Here is a 20,712-nt window from a genome sequence, read left to right as displayed (position 1 = left end):
CTTCCTTTGTTCTCTGGCCAAGGGCTGGCTCTGTGTGAAGAATGGTGTCTCTTACCCTCACCCCACTCATCTCCGAGACACGCTCTTAACTTTGTGAGCGCCCAAGAGGGAGCCATTCACTTGGTATCCACCAGGCCTTCTTCCGAGTGCCAGGCAGGGCGTAGAGCACTAGGCGAGATGACTGGCGGGCGGGCAGGGGCTCCAGTCTGCACCGGCTCAGGCACACTGCACTGCACCCCACGGAGGTGTGCTGTGGGGGGTACCCCATGGGGGTCGGAGAGCAAGTGGCCAGGGGCCCTGGCTCCGGCGAGTACCGGCTTCTTCCCAAGAAGCAGCCCCGGCGGCAGAAGCTGCACGTGCAAAGGTCCCATGGCTAGAGTGGGGGGTCAGGCGAGGCGGGCAAGGGAAGCAGGGACCCCACCTCCCGGAGCCTTCGGGCCACGGGAGCACTGGGGACTGGGGAGGCCGAGCGCCCAGTGAAGTCCAACTTGCAGATGCACAAGGGTGGAAGGGCTTCCGAGTCCCGCGGCCTGGGCTCTGGTCTTCCGTTCAACACCCGGACCTCCTCCTCTGCAAAAGCAGCAGTGGCGGGGCTGCAGGGCGGCCACACTCGGAGCCTGCCTGCATGGGATGCGGCTGTGCACGAGAGCTTGTCCTGTCTCCTCGTCTCCCGACGCAGCTGCGCCGGAAGTCTCCACACAGGCCCTGGGGCCAGATGCCCTAGCGTGATCCCAGTGGAGCCCATGTCCAGTGGGGTCACCTGGGTCATTGTCATCATAGCAGCATGTCCCAGGCCTAGGGAAGCAGGGTCTGTGCGAGTAGTGCTCACCTGGGCAGTTGTGTTTGGCCCTGATGCCCACGTGATTGGGACACTGCAGCCGGACTCCCAGGAGCCTGCTGGACTCACTGTGTGTTTCTTGAGTTCCTTCCTGGGGCCCTGGGTTTGGGCTCAGCCGCTGACTTGCTCTGTGAACCTGGACCAGTCATTGGTCCCTGGTCACATCCGGAAGAGTTGGGGTGCTGGGTGTGGCCCTGAGTGGGTACCCTGCCCAACACTGCCTCACTGCCTGTGTCCCCTCACAGCCTGCGCTCCTGTACCTGGTCCCTGCCTGCATCGGCTTTCCCGTCCTGGTGGCGCTGGCCAAGGGAGAAGTGACAGAGATGTTCAGGTAAGGCAGGGCAGGGGCAGGGGCAGGTGCGGGCACGCTCATGGGCACAGGTGCACCTGCAGGCCGCCCGTGGAGCCTGCTGGGGGCGTCTGTACACATCTCTAGGGGAACGTTCTTCCCGACTGCCCCACCCCTCGCCCTCACCACCAGCACGTGGGAGCTGGGCTGTGGGCACCGGTGGGAACCTTTCCTGGGGCTCTCCAGGCAGCCTTCACAGCGAACGCCGCTGGCAACGACTTCTCTCCAGGCTTCTCCACTCTCAGGGCCCTGCACTCCCACCCTGGCTCCACCTGGGGCTGGCCTCAGGCATGTCTTTCCCCTCCCTTGGCCTCAGTTTTCACCTGTGAGTAATTGAACGAACAGGGCTGTGTGGTGGGAAGTGCCCCAAGTTCAAGGTTACGTGTCAGTTCCTGGGGAGCCGCCTCTGTGGCTGTAACCCCAGCTCATTGCTTTCTCTCCACCTCAATTTGTAATTTGTGTCTCCTCACACACATACCCCTTCCCCATGGCCACATCCACACCTGCCACACCTTGTGCATAGCCCCACCCACACCCCAAGGCCTGCGTGACTCTGGCAGGTGTCTGCTCCCCAGTGCCTCCAGCCCCGCCTGCCGAGGACCTAGAAATAGCTGCCAGCTGTGATTAAAGCTGCCCACTCGGGGGCCTTCCACCCAGCTCCACCTGCCTGGCCTCCGAGTTGTCCCTCGAGTGCCTGCCAGGGCCTCCTGTGCACCTGGCTGCCCTGCGGGCAGCCAGTGACTCACCCTTCCCCCCTACCTGCCTCTGCCCTCCCTGTCCTGCCTGGAATCCCAGCTCCCAGCTTCCAGCTGCCTGCCCATATCTTGTGGCCTGGCAGAGGCCTGCGGTGGCTGAGATGAGGGAGGGAGGGGTGGGGGGTGAACTTGGGGACAGATTTGGAGATTTTGGAGCAGAAATGGCCCTGATCCCTGAGTTCAGCACTTTCCCCTCCCCCTCCCCGGCTGTCACCCAGCCTCAGGCCCACCTGCCCCCGCCTCCCTCGTCCTGTCTGGTCCTGTTTCGTCCTCATCGCTGAGCTCAGAGCGCCCCGGCCAGGGCAGAGGGTGCTCCCTCTTCATTCGCCTGGCACCGGGTTTCCCTAGGTGTTCTGCCCTCGGCATGATGCCCACCTGTTGCCCTCTCCCCCCTGCCCAGAAGTTACTTAGTTGGAAAAGCAGGTGGTCTCCGGCTCTGTCCCTGTCTCTCCCCTGCTCCCACCTTTTGGTTTCCTTTCTCCTTCACTGGCACTCCCCTTTCATTCACTGCTTTGAATAGGGAACACTTTGGCACGATTGCAGATTGCAAGCCCCTCGTGCCCCAGCCCCAACATGTGGCGCCCCAGGGTCTCTGAGACGGGCACAGCAGTGGATGCATCTAGAGCACCCTTGCCTCGCATAGCCGCGTGGTGCACCTGCAAAGTCTCCGGGGGCAGAGAGAGAGAGAGGAGACCGTGCTGCCCTCACCCCTTCAGAAGGGAGTCTCTGTCCCCCGTCAGTCTTTCCCTCTCCATCTCTTTTTCCTGTCTCTGTCTCTGTCTCTCACACAGCTACGAGTCCTCAGCGGAAATCCTGCCTCATACCCCGAGGCTCACCCACTTCCCCACGGTCTCGGGCTCCCCAGCCAGCCTGGCCGACTCCATGCAGCAGAAGCTAGCTGGCCCTCGCCGCCGGCGCCCGCAGAATCCCAGCGCCATGTAATGCCCAGCGGGTGCCCACCTGCCCGCTTCCCCCCACTACCCCGGGGCCCAAGGTAGGGCAGATACCCCAGCTTCAGTATACAAGGCGAGCCACGGGCTAGGAAGCAGGGGTGCCCAGAACCCAGTAACCCACCGGGGTGGGGGCCCTGAGTGGGTGAGACTGGTTGCTGCTCACTGTGTAGGTGGAACCCAGGAGAAGCCACTTTCTCCTTCAGAGCCTTTCTTCATCTCTAGCTGTCTCGTCCCTGCCTCACTGGGTTGATCTGGCGAGCAGATACGTGTTTGGCCTTGGCATGAACTCAGTTGCTCAATGAGGGAAGCCCACAGTGAGAGCTGAGCCAGGGTGTCTGCAGGGCGGCACCTTGCCCCTCGCCAGTCGAGCCACCCCTGCTCTGCACCCCTGGGAGCGAGCTGCTGGCTCCTGCCCGGTGCCCTGGGAGGCAGCCGGGCCCCCGGTCTCTTCCTGGCTACCCCTTTGTTCATTCGCCTGCAGAAGATTCAGGAAGCCAGTTGGTCCACACAAGCCCAGGCACAACCTCGGCCCCACCTGCCCCTGCTGCCTCTTGGCCCCACCGGGCACAGAGCATGCCAAGCAGCCAAAGGACTGGAGGATGCTGGGCAGGGGCTGCAGGCCTGACGCCCACAAATGCCTGGGGGGCTTCCTTGGATCGGAGGGAGAGGGGGCGCCGAAGGCCCCGCTCTCTGCCCGCTCTGACCTATCTCCATTGTTTGGTTTTTTGCTCAGTTATGAGGAGTCGAGTCCCAAGGATCCAACAGCAGTGACAGAATCCAAAGAGGCAACAGAGGCATCTGCATCAAAGGGGCTGGAGAAGAAGGAGAAGTGACGCCCCTGGGGCTGACCCTTTGGGGCCAGACCTGACGGCGGGGAAGGACCCACACAGGCGTGCAGGGGCAGAGGACGCAGGAGGCTGAGGGCAGCTCCAGGACCCGGGAGAGGGCAGCAGGTCCTCCAGCCAAGCCCCTGTGGCCTCAGCTTCCCTCTCCTCCTCCTCTGGCCTCCCTCTGCTCCTCCCTCTCCCCTGCAGGCAAAGGAATCCCCCAGCTTCCTCCCTTCCCAGAAGCCAAGTGGGAAAAAGGGTGTGATTTTTAGATTTTTGTATTGTGGACTGACTTTGCCTCACATTAAAAACTCATCCCCTGGCTGGGGCGGGCCGCTGTGCTCCTGGAAGGGTTCCCTGCAGTGCTGCTGGTGTCTTGCACTGGCATTACCGCGTCTCCCTGCCCACCCAAAAGCTTCCTGAGAGCCTCCCCACCCCCAGTGCGCTGCCAGCGGGCTGGCCAGCAGAGGGGGCCCATGAGCCCCCCTCCCAGCCATCATTTTGCCCCAGCAGTGAAGGCGGCAGTGAGGGTGTCAAGCCAGTGCTGTGCTTGCCCCTGCACCCGGCCCGGGCAAGCTGTGGGGGGGTGCCAAAGCTGATGCCGGTGCGCTTCCCTGGTGCCCACGGTCCCCATGGCCGCTGGCTTCAGCTTCAGAGGGCCTGGACTCCAGGTTGCCTTGGAGACAAAGGTCCCATCTCTTCCATTGTGCCCATTCCCAGGACTCTTCCCAGAGTGACTGCTGCAGGGCCGGGAACCCTGGACAGGCCGCCTGTGCCCGAGAGCCACAGACCCCTGAGCCAGGGTTCCCTCAGCCCTGCCTGTGGGAGAGGCCCCAGTGGATCGGGAGCAGTGGGCACAGCCCTCACCCACCAGCCTGGCGTGGGAACATTGAGACAGGATGGGGTGGCCGTTGGCCTGAGTTCTAGCCGGGACTCTCCCTCGTTCGACTTCACATTCAAAGGACAAGCGTGACCAGAGACTCAGAGTGCCTGTGAAAACGCTGGGACGGACGTGTGCCAGGCTTCTCGATAGCAGCTTCAGTTCTCACAGCCTTGGGTTCTGGGAGCTGCTGTTAGCCCCCTGTACAGCGGAGAGCACAGAGGCAGCTTGCAGTGGACATCAAGTGGACCTCAAGCAGTCAGGATTGGATGCCAAGCTCCTGAGGACCGTCCAGGTCCTCTCCAGAGCCCTTGGGACGGTCACGTGGCTGGTGGGCTGGGCCCCTTGGAGCCAGCACCCAGCTTCCCTGGGCCCAGGATTCTGTGGAAAGAAGGAGGAGGAATCGAAGGCTTCTCCCAGCCAGGAGGGTCCCTTTCAGGGGCTTCTCGGATCTCCGCCAACTCCAGCCGCCTCCGGGGGGGAGGCCGTGTGGTCCTGGAACAAAGCCCCTGTGAGGGCGGCAGATGGGGCAAGCGGCCCAGGCACACAGCGCGGTTGGCTCTGCGGCCCGGGGCCCACAAAGGCCTCATTGAGTCACCGCCGGCCCCCGGCGGAGGCTGAGGTGGCAGTGGCGCCGGGCGCCTGCCACCTAATGACCGTCCTGGCCGGGCCAGATGTTCCACAGACCTCGGCAGCGCCGAGCAGGGCCCGCCCGGCCAGCCGGCACCGCAGAGGCCACTCCAATTCCAATTAACCAGCTTCAGCTGAGCAAACAGCGGGCAGCGGTGGCCCAGCCCGGGCGGTAGGCCCGGCCGGCAGAGCCTTGGAGTCTAGACTCCAGATGTGAACTGCCACCGCCAGAGTCCCATGGAAAAATGGCACCAGGCCGGCCACGGACGGGGCCTGCACACTGGAGTCAGGGCTGGGTGCTGGGCCCGGGGCCGGCCTCACGGGTGGGTGTGGAGTCGGAAAACAGTGCCCCACCCCCAGTTCTGATTTGTTGGTGTCTCTCTGCCTCAGTCTCCCCTGACTACAGTAGGTGGGGGGGGACTCCAAGGGAAAACCAGCCCCACCGAGAGCCCTAATGCATACCCCTTGTGTTTAACGTGTCAATTTCACACGGGACTGGGGCTATGCAATCATTTAACCGGCGGGGAAACTGAGGCAGAGGCCTTCAGCAAGTGTATAGGGTGCGGAGGTGGCCACTGTGATGTCGACCTGGGTGAGGATAGGGGGTGGGCGGTCTCCGTGTAAAAGCCCGGCTGGCTCCCACCTCCCCACCCGACTGCCTGTCGCTAGCGCCTCCCTCCCAGGGCGCTGCTCTAACTTTGGGGGGAGCACGTTTGTTCGGCCTCAGTACCTGGGGCACCGCAGGGAGCACAGGTCAAGACGTGGCTGAGTGAACGATAACACCCGAGAGGTGCCTTCTCCTGTCGTCGCTACCGTCCTGCCGGGGTTCTTGAGGGGCGAGGCAAGAGCCTTGCGGCCCAGGAGGTCAGAGTTCAGCTGTGGGGGCACGCACGGGGAAGCAGCCCCAGGGCCGAGGATCCCACGGGGCGGCCGCACCCCCCTGCTCAGATTCCCCCGGTGGGCCCAGGCCGGGTCGCGGGGGGCGGAGGCTGCATCCTGCCCGGGTGCGTCAGGAAAGGCCAAGCGGGCGGGAAGGGAAGCGCCACCCCCACCCCCGCCGCGGCCACACCTGGGCTCTCCAGGCGGGCAGCGGGGAACCCGGCCGGCGCCTGGCTCCAGCGAGTCTGGGCCGCCTCCCCGCGCCGCCCCGTGGGGGCCGCCAGATGGGCCGGCCGCCCGCCCAGCGACGCAGGCAGGAAACGGCCGGCCGCGGCTGCCAGGAATGTGCGCGCGGGGGCGGGTCCGCGGCCACGCCCCCGGGGAGGAGCCGCCGCCGGCGGGCGTGGGCGCGCTCGCGTCCCGGCGCTGCGGCTGCGTCGCGGGCTGGGGTCTCCCAGCGGGGGCGGCCGCCTGGCTTCCCGGCCCCTCCGGTTCCCTGCCTGTGACGCGGGGCTGCGTGAACTCTTCGTTTCCTTCCCTTCGGTCCTTGGCTTTCGCGTCCCCCTGCGCGGGCGGCCCCGGGTCGTAAACCCGCGGAGGCCGAGCCTTGGTTTTCCGCCTGAGGATCTTGCCGGGGCGGACGCACTCACAGGACCGGAGTCTATGCCCACGAACCTTCCTCCAGCTCCATGCTGCTCACCTGGCACACGGTCGTGTGGGAAGTGGGACAGTGCACATGGAGGGCGCACGTGGTGTGCGTCCCGGTGGGTGACATTTCCGGAAGGGCCTCGGAGATGTGAGAAGACAGATCCGGGTACATCTGAAGGCTGGGCACTGGGTTGCTTGGGAAGAAATTTTTTGCTGAATATGCAAACTTAGCCATATTTTGTATTTTTAAAAGTTTGGGTCAAGTGAACATACTTCTCAAAAACCAGTACAGTGGGGGGTGTTGGTTCGAATCCTGGCTGCTCCGATTCTGATCCAGCTGCCTGCTGATACGGCTGGAAGGCAGCAGAAAATGGCTCAAGTAGAGCCCCTCCCACCCACGCGGAAGCCCAGGACGGGGCTCCCGGTTCCTGGCTTCACCCTGGCCCAGCCCTGGCCTTTGGGACCCTGTGGGGAGTGAACCAGTGGAAGAAAGATTCATTCTCTCTTTCTCTGTCTGTAACTCTGACTTTCAAATAAATAAAAAGAAGTCAATAATCACAAAAAGAAATGTAGCCTTAGGGGGAAAAAAAAGAAATGAACTCTTAGCTACATCTGGCGCCTGCAGCATTTAAAATCCAAGGAGGGTCTGAAACCTGACCAAGGTCCCAGAGGGCCAGAGCGGCAAAGGTGAGACATGAGGAAGCAGCTCACTGCCCTCACCTGCTCTTCCTCAGGGGGAGGGGGAGAGGGAGGGGCAGAGCCCTTGGGGCCAGGGAGCCAAAGAAGGGCTCAGAGCAAGGGTGTTTGCAGTGGAGAAGGCCTGGGAGTCGGCGATGACCAAGGGAGTGGGGAGCTGACAGACAGGACTCAGGGCGGTCACCCCTGTGCCCCTCCGAAGCACGGCGGGGCCACCGACACCGGGATTCTGACTCCACTCCGATTCCCTCTCCTCGGGGACTGTGAACTCACTCCACTCCCGTCCTTAAAAATGTCCCTGGCTCTGCTCAGGTCCCAGAGAGGCCTAGAGCTGAAGGGAATCAGGAGAGCCCCATGCTGGGGATAGAGACCTGAGATGAAACCAGCGTCACCAAGGGTAAAGCCGCAGCCTGCAGCGCCAGCATCCCACAGGGGCGCCAGTTCCCATCTTGGCTGCTCCACTCCCGACCCAGTTCCCTGCTAATGCACCTGGGAACGCAGGACAATGCCCCAGGTGCTTGGGCCCCTGATATCCATACAGGAGACCCAGAGTTCCAGGCCATTGCACCCATTTGGGGACTGAACCAGTAGATGAAAGATGTCTCTGTGTGTGAGGGAGCGACACAGACAGACAGACTCTGCCTTTCAGATAAATTAAAAAAAAAAAAAACGGCAAGCGTGTGGCACAGCAAGTAGCAGTTAGGACACTCACATCCCACACGGGAGCGCCTGGGTTCCAGGGCAGGCTTGGCAGCTGCTGATCCAACTTCCTGCCGATGCACACTCTGGGAGGCAGCAGGTGATGGCTCAAGGACTTGGGTCCCTGCTGCCCACATGGGAAAGCTAGATGGAGTTGAGTTCCAGGCTCCTGGCTTCAGCCTGCCTGGCCCAAACTTGGCTGTTGAGTTTCCCATGTGGGTGGCAGGGGCCCAAAGACTTGAGCCATCACCCTGTGCCTTCCCAGGCACGTGAGCAGGGAGCTCAATTGGAAGTGGAGCAGCTGGGACTCAAACAAGCACTCGGATAGGGGCTGCTGGCATCATCAGCAGTGGCTGAACCCAACCCACAGCGCCACAGCGCTGGCCCAGCTTAGTAAGGATTTTTAACCCAAATCGATGGACAGTGCATATTGTTTTGATACCCGTTTCTGACCTCCTCCTATCTAATACTCAGCCTCTGTCACTTTGACGCGGGACAAGGGAAACAGACTGGTTACCTGCATGTAAGGCAGACCCCTGCCCAGGAGATGAGGCCAGGGGGGGTCTGTATTAGGACCTCCCGCCATCCCCAAAGCTGCCCAGTGGGCTGGCCCTGTGGCCCTGGGATCAGCCCTTGGGGGAGGGGAAGGACCTGCTGAGGCTCAGCACCTTGGTCCTGCATTCAAGGCCTCCAGGAGCGGGCCATCTCCGGCACCAAGAGCTGGGTGCCTGCCCCTCTCTGGCTGTCCCAGGGCCAGCTGGAGGGGGAGGGAGGTAGAGGCCCAGGAAGCATAGGTGTCAAGGTGGGGGAGGGGCTGGGCAGTAGAAAAACCCAGGGCTGAGACTGGACAGCCGCTGCCGAGGTGTGGAATCAGGGCCGGGGCTGAGGCCCTTTCTTCGTGACAGGTTCCCACGCAGCTGTGAGCACGTGTGTCCGCGTCTGTGTGGCAGAGTGTGTGTTCTTGGGAGAATCCGTGCACATCTGGCCTGTTCAGGCCTGTAAGGGTGCAGGAGTTGAAACCTTATGCACAGGACACATGTGTTTCTACTTGGTTGGGTTTGTGAATTGTCAAAAGACAAAATTACATCACATTTTAAAAATGATTTATTGATTTATTTGAAAGGCCAAGTGACAGAGAGAGAAAGATCTTCCACCATGGGTTCGCTCCCCAAGTGGCTGCAACAGCCAGGGCTGGGCCAGGCTGAAGCCAGGAGCCAGGGACCCCATCCGGCTCTTCCCAGGCGCATTAGCACGGAGCAAGACAGGAAGCGGAGCAGCCAGGACTGAACCAGCATGCGGATATGCCACAACGCCGGCTGCAAACGACAGATTTAAAGGTCTCGGCTGGCTCTGTCTGCGAGCCCAGCGCCAGGCAGTACAAGCAGCGCTGCGAGGAGCTCGGCAGAGAGACAAATCGCCGCACTGACTGACTTCCCACAGGCACTTGCTCCTGCTGCCTGCGCCAGCCTCTGGCGGGCTGGCTACTTTCCCCTCTCTCGGGACTCCTTGGGAAGGCAGGTAAACAGCTCTGTGGAGGTGCCGTGGAAAACTTTTGGGTTTGGTCCGTTGGCCACAGCAGCAGCTCAGGCCCAGCCTAGGGCTTGCTAGGACTTTCATTGAACAGAATGCAAACTTACACACTGGTGTCTATCCTGGTGTGTTTAGAAGCGCGTGTGAGAACATGTGAAGCAGTAACTACATTGGGATGTGTGTGTGCACGCACGCATGCATGAGAGAGAGATCCTGGAGCTGGTGTTGCGTGTGCAACTGCGGCAGCCCACATGGGCACCAGTTCATGTCCCAGCTGCTCTGCTTCCAATCCAGCTCCCTGCTAAAGCACCTGGGAAACAGCTGAAGATGGCTCAAGTGCTTGGGCCTCTGCACTCACATAGGAGACCGGGATGGAGTTCCAGACTCCTGACTTCGAGCTGGCCCAGCCCCAGGCTGTTTTAGCCATTTGGGGAAGGAACCAGAGTATGGAATACCTCCCTCTGGGTCTCCTACCTCCCCCACTGCCCACACACTCTGCTTACCCAATTTGCCTTTCAAATAAATACATCTTTTTAAAAAAGATTTATTTTATTTATTTGAAAGAGTTACACAGAGAGGTAGAGACAGAGAGAGAGGTCTTCCATCCGCTGGTTCACTCTCCTGATGACCACAAAAGCCCGAGCTGTGCTGATCCAAAGCCAGGAGCTTCTTCTGGGTCTCCCACATGCGTGCAGGGGCCCAAGGACTTGAGCCACCTTCTACTGCTTTCCCAAGCCGTAGCAGAGAGCTGGATTGGAGAAGGAGCAGCGAAGACTAGAACCAGCGCCCATATGAGATGCTGGCACTTCAGGCCAGGGCTTTAACCCGCTGCACCACAGTGCTGGCCTCAATAAATATGTCTTTTTAAAAACAGACTAGAGAGCCGGCGCCGTGGCTCAATAGGCTAATCCTCCACCTTGCGGCGCCGGCACACCGGGTTCTAGTCCCGGTTGGGGCGCCGGATTCTGTCCCGGTTGCCCCTCTTCCAGGCCAGCTCTCTGCTATGGCCAGGGAGTGCAGTGGAGGATGGCCCAGGTGCTTGGGCCCTGCACCCCATGGGAGACCAGGAAAAGCACCTGGCTCCTGGCTCCTTCCAGGATCAGCGCGGTGCGCCGGCTGCAGCGGCGGCCATTGGAGGGTGAACCAACGGCAAAGGAAGACCTTTCTCTCTCTGTCTCTCTCTCTCACTGTCCACTCTGCCTGTCAAAAAAAAAAAAAAAAAACAGACTAGAGGCCGGCGCCGCGGCTCACTAGGCTAATCCTCCACTGAGCGGCGCCGGCACACCGGGTTCTAGTCCCGGTCGGGGCGCCGGATTCTGTCCCGGTTGCCCCTCTTCCAGGCCAGCTCTCTGCTGTGGCCCGGGAAGGCAGTGGAGGATGGCCCAAGTGCTTGGGCCCTGCACCCCATGGGAGACCAGGAGAAGCACCTGGCTCCTGGCTTCGGATCAGCGCGGTGCGCCGGCCGCAGCGTGCCGGCCGTGGTGGCCATTGGAGGGTGAACCAACAGCAAAAGGAAGACCTTTCTCTCTGTCTCTCTCTCTCACTATCCACTCTGCCTGTCAAAAAAAATAAAAATAAAAAAAAAATTAAAACAGACTAGAGATCCTGTGTGACTAGGCATGTTTGGGCTAATAAAAGGGTTTTTGCAAAGATTCTGCGTATGCAAGTTAGTGAATGGGTGCCACTGCACCTTTCTGCCCGTGTGTGTGTGTGTGTGTGTGTGTGTGTGTATCTTGTATTTCTGATCCGTGCTGCCCTCTGCCCAGGTCATTCCCCACCCAGCCTGTGCCCGTCCCCACCAGCCTCCCTGTGTCCACATGCAGAACTCCAGAAAAAGCTCGTAGACTGTGCAGTAAGACTAAGACCGGCTTTGAAAATTTACGATCTAATTATTATTTTTTATTTTTTTATTTTTTGACAGGCAGAATGGACAGTGAGAGAGTCTAATTATTTATTTATTTGAAAAGCAGAATTAGAGAGAGAGAGAGATCTTCCATCTGCTGGTTCACTCCCCAGATGCCCTCCATTGGGCTGGGGCAGGCCAAAGCCAGGAGCCAGGAACTCCATCCTGGTCTCTCAAGTGGGTAGTAGGAACCCATGTACTTGAGCCATCACCTGCTGCCCCCCACCCCCACCCCGGCACATTAGCAGGAAGCTGGATCAGAGGCAGAGGTGCCTGGGCTTGAACCAGGCACTCCAATACGGGATACTGGTGTCCTCTGCCCCCAAGGTTTGCGATTCTGACTGCCCAGTTTCCTCATCTGTGAAATGGGGGCACAGGAACTGGGAGAGAGCATTCTCTCTCCCCTACCTGCCTCCTTCCCAAACGCCAGCCAGGCCTTTCTCCTCTGGCCAAGTTAACGCCACTTTTCGTTTTTTTAGGACTCAACGCTGCTCCCAGTTTGCTCAGCACTACCCGCTGATGGCCCTGGATTTGCCAAGGACACAGCCCACGGGCACGGGGGAGCCAGCCAGGGCCGCAGGCGGGCCGCAGTCGCTGTGTTCACGCCCCAGCGCGCCGCGCTGTCGGTGGGAAAGCAAGCTGCAGTGAGAAAGGGGGAAAAAAAGAGTTTTTTCTTCCTTACCATTTTTTTGTTTTGTTGTCCGTCTGTGTCTCTGGAAGCCCCACAGGATGGAAATGTCCTAAGAGAAATTGAACAAGAGGGGAAATCCCATTATCTGTTGTGTCGTGTTTCTTTTTTTTTTTTTTTTCAATGGGTCTCTCAGGATTCCACGGGACCCCCTTCCCAGGCGCTGTGTGGTCCGGGCCTGAGAACGTCCAGCCCCGGCCCCACAGCCCACGCCCACCCACCTCCGGGCCGCGGCCGTTCCCAGGATTCACATGGTAATGAAGGCATCCATCTTCCCCAGACACACACTGCGCCCTCCGGCCCGCCGGTCCGGCACAAAAGCCCTGGCGCTCGGCCTCACCACCTGTTGGATTTTCCCAGGGAAGGGAGGAAGGGGTGGAGAAGGGCCCCCTCCTCCCCGTCCCCAGCCCCTCCGCCCCAGCCCGGGCCCGCGGGGCAGCAGCGGCAGCACAGGTCCTCAGCTCCCAGGCCGTGTCAGCCTTGTGCGGGGGGCGTCTCCAGTCAAACGTTCCAGTCCCAGCCACCGTGCCTCCCACCCAGCTCCACACACCTGCAAGGCAGTGGGTGATGGCCCAAGTGCTTGGGCCCTGGCACCCATGTGGGAATGCGGATGGAGCTCCTGGCTCTCGGCTTCAGTGTGGCATCTGGGGAGTGAACCAGCCGGTGGGAACATGGAAAATCTGTGGGTCGTTCTGCTTTTCAGGTAGATGAAAACATGTTTAAAATAAAGACAAAGATACAAAAATCCATCCAACTAAAAGGGGACTGTCCATCTTAAATCTGAGTATCTCAGGTGATCCTAGAGCTCCACCCCAGAGAATACCACTGCCTGTCTGGGTTCTGTGTGTGTAAGAAGAACATTCTGGAAGGACTCAAAACCTCAAGCTCTGTGAATGCGCCAATCACAAACGGCCCGAAGGAAATACCCAGAATGGGCACATCCACAGAGACAAAAAGAAAATGGGGGTGGGGTGGGTAAATGAGTGACTTTTTTTTTTAAGCTATATTTTTATTTATTTGAAAGACAGAGTTACAGAGAGAAGTAGAGACAGAGAGAGTGGTCTTCCATTTGTTGGTTCACTCCCCAGATGGCCACAACGGCCGGAGCTGCACTGATCCGAAGCCAGGAGCTTCCTCTAGGTCTCCCATGCAGGTGCAGGGACCCAAGCACTTCGGCCGTCTTCTACTGCTTTCCCAGGCACATTAGCAGGGAGCTGGATTGGAAGTGCAGCAGCTGGGACTCAAACCCGTGCCCATATGAGATGCTGGCACTGCAGGTCAGGATTTTAACCCACTATGCCACAGTGCCGGCACTACAAGTTAACTTCTATAGGTAGAGGGGCGTGGGGGCCACAGCATTCTGCCGTGGCGTGGAGTGCTGGAGTCACAACTCTCTGAACTAAAAATCCTGAGGGGTCCACTTCCAACAGGCAAGTCGCGAGCTCGGGGAGCGGCAGTTCTAGAAACACTTCTGTCCCTGAGTGGCAGGCGCTCGCTGTGCCCCCCCAACCCCCGCCACCTCCAGGGATCCAGGTGGATCCTGCCCGCCAGCAGGGCTCACGCACCAGGCGAGTTTCACCTGCTTGTTCACAGATGGCTTTCACACCACACAGTCTCAGAGTGGGAGAAGTCTGGAGGGTCCATACCTCTCCTCCTTCCATTTGCATGTAATTCCATTTTGAAGAGGCAGGACCTGCTCACAGCACAACAGTCATGAAGCATCAAAAGCAGGTCCCTTTGTCCTCCCTGGAGGCTGTTTCCTAGCAAGACAAGCAAATACACACGCACTCTTTCCAGTTTCTTCTCTTACTTGTTTTCTGTATGTGTTTAAGAAGCAGATAGGGAGAGACAGACCCGCAGAGATAGAATTTCTACCTACTGGTTCACTCCCCAAATGCCCACAGGGGCTGGGGCCGGGCCTAGACCAAAGCCAGGAGCTACGGACTCACTGCAGGTCTCCCACGTGGGAGCAGGAGCCCCAACACTTGAGCCATCACTGCCGCCCGCCCTGCAGAGAAACAGCAGGAAACTGAGTCAGGAGCCAGAGCCTGGGACCCAGGCCTCCGGTGTGGAGTGTGGGCATCTTAAGTAGCAGCTGAACCGCTAGGCTAAACATCTGCCCCTTTTGCTTCTTTTAAAATGACGAATGGTTGGGGCAGTCTGGACAGCCTACTCTGCGATTTGTTTCTTCTTTGACAGTGCACCTTGCGGATCTGGGCAGATCACGGCGACAGGGAGGCTTGGGCTCTGTGGCCCAGCTGCAGCTTGCAGTGCCCACACTCCAAAGCAGAGTGCGAGTTCCAGGCCCACACGCTCCACTTCCACCGCAGCTTCCTGCTGATGCGCCTGGGAGGCAGCCGGTGATGGCTTCAGTCCTTGAGTCCCTGCCACCCACACAGGAAACCCTGATGAAGTTCCAGGTTCCTGGCATGAGCCTGGGCTAGCCCTGACTACTGCTGGCCATTTGGGGAGTGAACCAATGGATAAAACAATCTCCCTCTCTCCCCCTCCTCTCCCTCCCTCCCTCCCTCTCCCCGTGTGTGTGTGTGTGTGTATGTGTGTGTGTGTCCCTCTCTGTCACTTTGCCTTTCAAAGTCATTAATTGGTTAAAAAAGAAAAAGACAAAAAGGATGGCAGGAGCCTCCTGCTCCTTTTGTGCAGCCAGTCCCCTGGTGATGGACGCGCGGGACTTTTCCAGCTGGCCGCTCTTCCTGTACCTACATCATTTCACACATTTGAGAATATCCTTAGGATAAATTCCTGCAAGAGGAAGTGCTGTCTCATGATTTCCCAGGGCCACATGGTATTTCACAGTTTACTCAGCCATTCTCCTTCCAGGGCAGTTAGGTCCTTTCCAAGCGGTTGCTCCAGGAGCGCAGCTGCGGGAGCCCTGGGGACGGCCCTCCCGACCCCTCTGGCAGTGTCAGAAGCCCTGCATCTCCTTCCCAGAAATGCACATCAGATTCACACAGTGCTGAGGCCCACCCGGGAGCCTTTAGAAACCCTGATCTGCACCAACTGCTGTCATCCTGAAATGGAGAAACACCAGGCCCCCAGGGGCAGCTGCGCAGGGTTGTGTGATTCTGCACCATGCAGGCGGCCACGGTCCTCAACTCCAACCCCCCTGGGGCTCACGTCTTCCCCAGAGTCCTCCCCAGGACCTACCTGGGGTTGCAGGACAGGAGCCACCCTGCCTACCCCCACCTCTCACTCGGCTAGTCACAATGGCCTTGTCACCACACCATGCTGGGCACACCTCTGCATCTGGACTTGGCATGGGCTGGGACTTGCACCTGCAGTGTTTTGTTTTGCTTTGTTTTTCCCTAAATAGTCAAGGGTAGCAAGGGACTAAGTTCTTTTTTGTTTCTGTTTCTGTTTTAAGATGTGCTAATTTGAATGGCAGAGATAGAGAGATCTTCCATCCTCTGGTTCACTCCTCAAATGACCCCCCAGTGGGCGGGGCTGGGGCTGGGCCAGGAGCTTCATCTGGGTCTCCCATGTGGGTGCAGGGGCCCAAGCACCTGGGCCATCTTCCGCTGCTTTCCCAGGTGCATTAGCAGGGAGCTGGATCGGAAGTGGAGCAGCCAGGACTTGGAACTGGTGCCCATAAGGAATGCTGATGTTGCAGGTTGCGACTTAACCCAGTATGCCACAACAATGGCCCTGGACTAAGTTCTTTACTGAGATTCCTTCTTGGGGAGTCCTTTGCTGGTTGCCCCTCCCATGTAAGAGTACCCCAGCCTCCCATGTCCTCCGATTTGCGCCACTTACTTTTCTCTGTCATACTTGTCCCCAGGTGATATAACACACATTACACTTATCCTGTGCACCCTGCCCAGTAAAAACTCCACAGGACCGAGACTTCAGTCCAGTCTGTTCAGTATAGGACCCCAGTGGGTGCTCCAAGATGTTTGTGAATTAAAAAAAAAAGGGAAAGGGGTAAGCATTTGACATAACAGTATAGATGCCTCCATCACACATCAGGAAGAACACCCAAGTTCAAGTCCAAATTCCAGCTTCCTGTTGATGAGCACCCTGGGAAGTTGTCAGGTTCCTGCCCCTCGTAGGGGAGACCCAGACTGAGTTCTCAGCTCCTGGCCTGGACCTGGCCTAGCCCTGGCTGATGCAGGCATTTGGGGACTCTATCCACAGTATTCTCTGTGTCTTTTCTCTCTTATTTACTTGAAAGGGAATTAGAGAGAAAGAGATCTCCCATCTGCTGTTTCACTCCCCAAACAGCTCCAACAACCAGGGCTGGTCCAGGCTGAAGCCAGAAGCCAGGAACTCAATCCTGGTCACCACCAGGGTGGCAGGAGCCCAAGGACTTGGGCCATCTTCCACTGCTTTCCCTGGCGCATTAGCAGGGAGCTGGATCAGACACGGAGCAGCCAGGACTCTAACAGGTGCTCAAATGGAATGCCTGTATTAAGGCAGTTTCTGAACTTGCTGCACCACAACAGCCCCAAAATAACGTGTTTTTTTTTTTTTTTCCAGAAAAAAAAAATAGGTTTGTAAAGCACTGAGCACACGGGAAGCTAAAGGAAGTGAGGTGCCCGCTTTGAGATGCCGCACCCCCAGCTCCTGGCACTTGCTGTGACCTTGGACGAGTCATCATTCAGGAGCTCTGTGGTCACAGTCCCCTAACTGCACCTGTGCACAGGGCGGCAGTGAGGCTGAGCCAGGTAATGGTTGAGAGCCTTGGCTAAGTGCTTAACCAGCAGCAGCCGGTACTGCTGCAGCAGACAGGGTGTGACCCGGCCCCTCCACCGGCGGACTCGGAGCTGCCACTCGGGGGGTGTGGCAGGCAGTCCCAGGGAGCGCTCTGACCGGATTCCGGAGAGGTGTTCTAGTACTTTCCAGCTACAGGGTGGGAAAGGCTGGTGCGGTGGGGGCGGCTGGAGGTAAAACGCCCGCACCTGAGAAGCCCTCGGACCTAACCCGGCTCCCCGCTTCCCAGTGGCGCCGGGCGGCCCGCCCAGCGCAGCCGCGGAGGAGGGCGGCGGGAAAGCGAACATCTGGCCGCGAACATCTGCCCTCCGCCTTTGTCGCGCGGCCCTGGGCCGGCCTCGCACCCATCTGCCGCCGCCCCCGGCCCCCGCCCCATCTGCGCGCCGCTCCCCCGGGGCGGTTCCCGGCGCCCCCGCCCGCGCCCGCCCAGCCCGTTCCCACGGGCCGAGCGCGCCCATCTGCCGCGGGCGGTTGTCCGGCGCGGCGGGCGCTGCGGCCAGGCGGCCCCCAGGGGCGGGCCTCCGTGCCCAGGAACGCCTTTCGGGCGGGTGCGCGCCCGGAACAAAGTCCGGGCAAAGCCGGGCGCTCCTTCCCGCCTCGACCCGGCAGGTCCGGGTGCCAGCCTGCAGGTCGCCCGCACCCCTCCGCTCCCTCCCACGCTGAACACTGGGGGCTCCCCTGCGTGCCCCCTTCACCTCGAACGCAGACCCCCGCGCGCCTCTTCCTGGAATGCCCTGGGCCTCCCTGTCTGCCTCCCTCTCATTTCTGGAAGATGCAAAAATCACCGCACTCCTAGCATCCTATTACTGTTACTAGCACCCTGTTCCCTCCAGCCGCAGCTGCGCACTGTGCAGTGCGCTCTGCTCGCTCCCTTCCTGCGCCTTTAAGAATGACGCTGTGCAGAAGTGCTCCTGTCCCAGCCAGACCCCCTACCTGCCCTCCAAGACCATCTGCCCACTCCTGATCAACATCATGACTGGCAGGTTTTCTTTCCGGCCAGGTCTCTACACTTTTAGGTCCATAAATGGATCAGCCCTTAGCATTTTCCCTGAGCATGCTCCCATCTGTGAGTGTAGCCAGCATAAGGCACACAGGTCTGCCTCCTACCTGTTCAGTGCTGCATACTAGGCCCTCATCCTCTGACCTCCGCGTCGGTGGCATTCCGTTGGGTGCCGGGACAGCAGGTGCTGCGCATGCGCATTCTTGCCAGCACCGGCTGCGTGCGTGCGTGGGCGGAGCGGCTGGGTCACAGGGTGTTCAGATGTTCGCTTGTACTCGGCGTTGGCATTGCCACATGGAGTTCCCAGGTGATCAGACCAGTTTGCACACCCACCCGCGGTGCGTGCCGGTTTGTATTTTCCCACATTCTCACCGACATTTTATATTATCAGACTTTAGTCGTTTACAAGGTGATGTGTTGGTTGTCACCTGCAGATCTTCCAGGTGTGCAAATACTGGGCCTCGGCCGCATCTGCCTCAGCCTTCCTCACGGTTTCCCGTCTCGGCTGGGAAGTGACCTCCTCCTGCAGGAAGGCCTCCTTGACCTCCCCTAGCTGACGGGCAGTCTCTCCTGGGACATGCCTCCCACAGCTTCTCCATCAGAGCCCTCAAAAATTGGCCGGCCCGTGCCGCCTCACAGGGTCCACAGGTGCAGCGCCACTCAATAGGCTGTCAGGAGCAGAGAGACGCTACAAAGCATGCTCTTGCGAACATACTCCTTGGAGTCAGAGCCCCTTGGGACAGCCCCTATGGACAGCACCTCTGTGTCCCCAGCGCATGGCTACAGCAGCCAGGAGCCAGCCTCCTGGCAGGTGGCGTTTATTCCCGCGTATAGTGACTCCAGCCAAGAGCAAGCGCCCGGTGCCTGCCTTTGGCATGGCTGCCACCTGAGGATGGTAAGGCTCCATCGCTTGGGGCCGAGACCCAAGCACTGAACCAGGGTTACCTCCGGGGAGGCAGAGCGGCCACTGTTGAACAGTAACCGGCATCTAGAGTGCTGACCCCCTCAGCCCTGCTCCAAGCTCTGAGTGACAGCCTTGAAAGTTCACAGGGACACAGGAATGGGAGCTCCTTCCCTTCCCCCACTGTCAGGGCTGGGAAGGGGCGGGGAGCCCTCCCTGCTCTGTTCCCAAGCACACTTCACTTCCTGTCGGCCAGCACACTGCTTTCTGCCCCCAGCAAAATCATCCTAGTAATATTTTTTTAAAGGACGACTCAGGAAGACCTTGTCCTGAGTCACCGTAGGTGAGGAGGCTGGCTCTGCTGGTGGCCTGAGTCAGGGAGCAGCTGGAGGTGCCAGCCCTGGGGTTCTGGTGCTGAGGTGGGGCTGAGCAGGGCGGGCGGGGATTGCCCCAGGCTCCCCGGGGTGGGCAGGGAGCTGGGTGGGGTCCTGGGAGATTCAGTCTCACCTGGCGCCTGCGTTCTGGGCCCTGGAGCATGGGGCGTGGATGAGGGAGAGCCAGGTGTCAGGGAGCAGGTGAGTCAAGGAAAGGCCAGGCCGAATGCTGGAGGGGGAGCACCGAGGCCCCCACTCCCCCCCCAGTCATCCGGCTCTTGCCTTACAACTGGGGGCAGTGGCCTCTACTGGGCCTTGCCTGGGGTGGGGCCAGCAAGCCTGGGGCAGGCCTGGCTGGTAGCACCAACCTCTGTGGCTGCCAGGGTCAGAGCGGCTCTCACACCTCCACCCTGGGCAGGGCCCAGGCCTGCATTGGTGGGCGTGAGACACCTGGGGTCTGGGCAGGCATGGTTGTGTGTCTGTGGAGCTGACGCAGGATTCTGAATCGTGTGTGTGTGTGTGTGTGTGTTGAGGGTAAGGGGTTTGTCTACATCTAATAAGACCTCAGGGGTGTGGGAGGCCAGATGGGTGGGTGCCAGGAGGAAGTTGCGATATGCTTTGGCCTTGGGTTCTTTTTCTAAGGCTGGGGGCACACGCGGCGGCCGCATCTCGGTGTGGCTGCTGCTGTCAGGGGAGCACACGGGTGTGTGGTGTTGCGGTGTAGGCTGTGTGCAGCTATGCACAGCCGTTGTTGGGGGGCTGAGTGGAGTTCTCTCGGGTGTGACGGCCGGGCGTCCTGATGTGTGGCCTGGTCAGCCTGCTTTTGTGGAAGGGGGCCTGTGTCGGTTGTGCAGCTGAGCGTTGGGTTTGTGTGTTGAAGTTGCTGTTTGCAGTGTAGAGGAGGGTAGATTTTGTGGTGGGCAGCTGGGCAGGCGGCTCTGCTGGCTGTGTGTGTTGACTGGTGCGGCGCCTGTAAGCGCGTGCGATGTATTGCTGTGCAGTTCTGTGTGTTGCATGGCGGCTCTGTGGGAGAGTGCAGCACTGCGCATGTGCAGCCCTCAGGTCTGGCCCCGTGCGGAGTGCCCGAAGATGGGGGCTCCCTGGGCTGGGCTCTGCCCCTCCCTCTGGCCGCAGTGGCCCTTTGTCCGCAGGAAGGCCCCACCCCCTCCATCTGCAGGGGACCCGGGGAGGGGCCCAGACTGCCAGGCTCCAGCCTCCCGTCCATTGTTCTGGGGCCTCTTTGCAAAACAGGATGGGAGGCGAAAGGTGGACGGAGGCCTGGACTCTGCCACTCCCTGAAATAATGACCCTGGAGCCCAGCGCAGAGTTCTCGGGGTGAAGGGCCAGCAACAGGCCCCATTTTGCAGATGGGGAAAGTGAGACCCAGACTGGGGGAAGGGGACTTGGCAGAGAGCCTGGAGCCCTGACACCCCT

General features: G+C 59.8%; 2 protein-coding genes and 1 long non-coding RNA gene across 5 annotated transcripts in view; 2 read left to right on the top strand and 1 right to left on the bottom strand.

The window, feature by feature from the left end:
- The window catches only part of HM13 (histocompatibility minor 13), a 42,726-nt gene extending 38,680 nt beyond the window's left edge, over positions 1-4,046 (top strand). Inside the window, exons 11-13 of one of the 3 annotated variants that reach the window (XR_516645.5) lie at positions 1,084-1,169; positions 2,734-2,936; positions 3,629-4,046. Coding sequence is in view for 2 of the 3 variants with exons in the window: in XM_002710862.6 (XP_002710908.1) it covers positions 1,084-1,169; positions 2,734-2,880; positions 3,629-3,728 (333 nt within the window). In the remaining variant the exon portion in view is untranslated. The remainder of the gene's footprint in view (positions 1-1,083; positions 1,170-2,733; positions 2,937-3,628) is intronic. The other 2 variants (XM_002710862.6, XM_002710863.6) reach the window with 2 other exon arrangements.
- A 730-nt stretch (positions 4,047-4,776) lies between these two features.
- On the bottom strand, positions 4,777-8,740 carry LOC149123387 (uncharacterized). The gene is made up of 3 exons (XM_089309034.1): positions 8,731-8,740; positions 5,963-6,803; positions 4,777-5,097 (listed from the first exon to the last, which is right to left on the bottom strand). Exons 1-3 carry the CDS (start codon positions 8,738-8,740, stop codon positions 4,923-4,925), a joined length of 1,026 nt encoding a protein of 341 aa, XP_089165160.1. The 3' UTR covers positions 4,777-4,922.
- Positions 8,741-9,277: 537 nt separating this feature from the next.
- Positions 9,278-12,361, top strand: LOC149123386 (uncharacterized). The gene is made up of 2 exons (XR_016216627.1): positions 9,278-9,672; positions 12,067-12,361. It is a non-coding gene; the product is annotated as an uncharacterized LOC149123386 (long non-coding RNA).
- Positions 12,362-20,712: the final 8,351 nt, after the last annotated feature.

The sequence above is a fragment of the Oryctolagus cuniculus genome, chromosome 11 (assembly GCF_051225735.1).
Source record: "Oryctolagus cuniculus isolate XC-2025 breed Fujian yellow rabbit chromosome 11, ASM5122573v1, whole genome shotgun sequence".
NCBI classification, from domain to species: Eukaryota; Metazoa; Chordata; class Mammalia; order Lagomorpha; family Leporidae; genus Oryctolagus; species Oryctolagus cuniculus.
The sequence above is the reverse complement of the archived record's forward strand: the minus strand, read 5'-3'. Positions and strand labels throughout refer to the sequence as shown.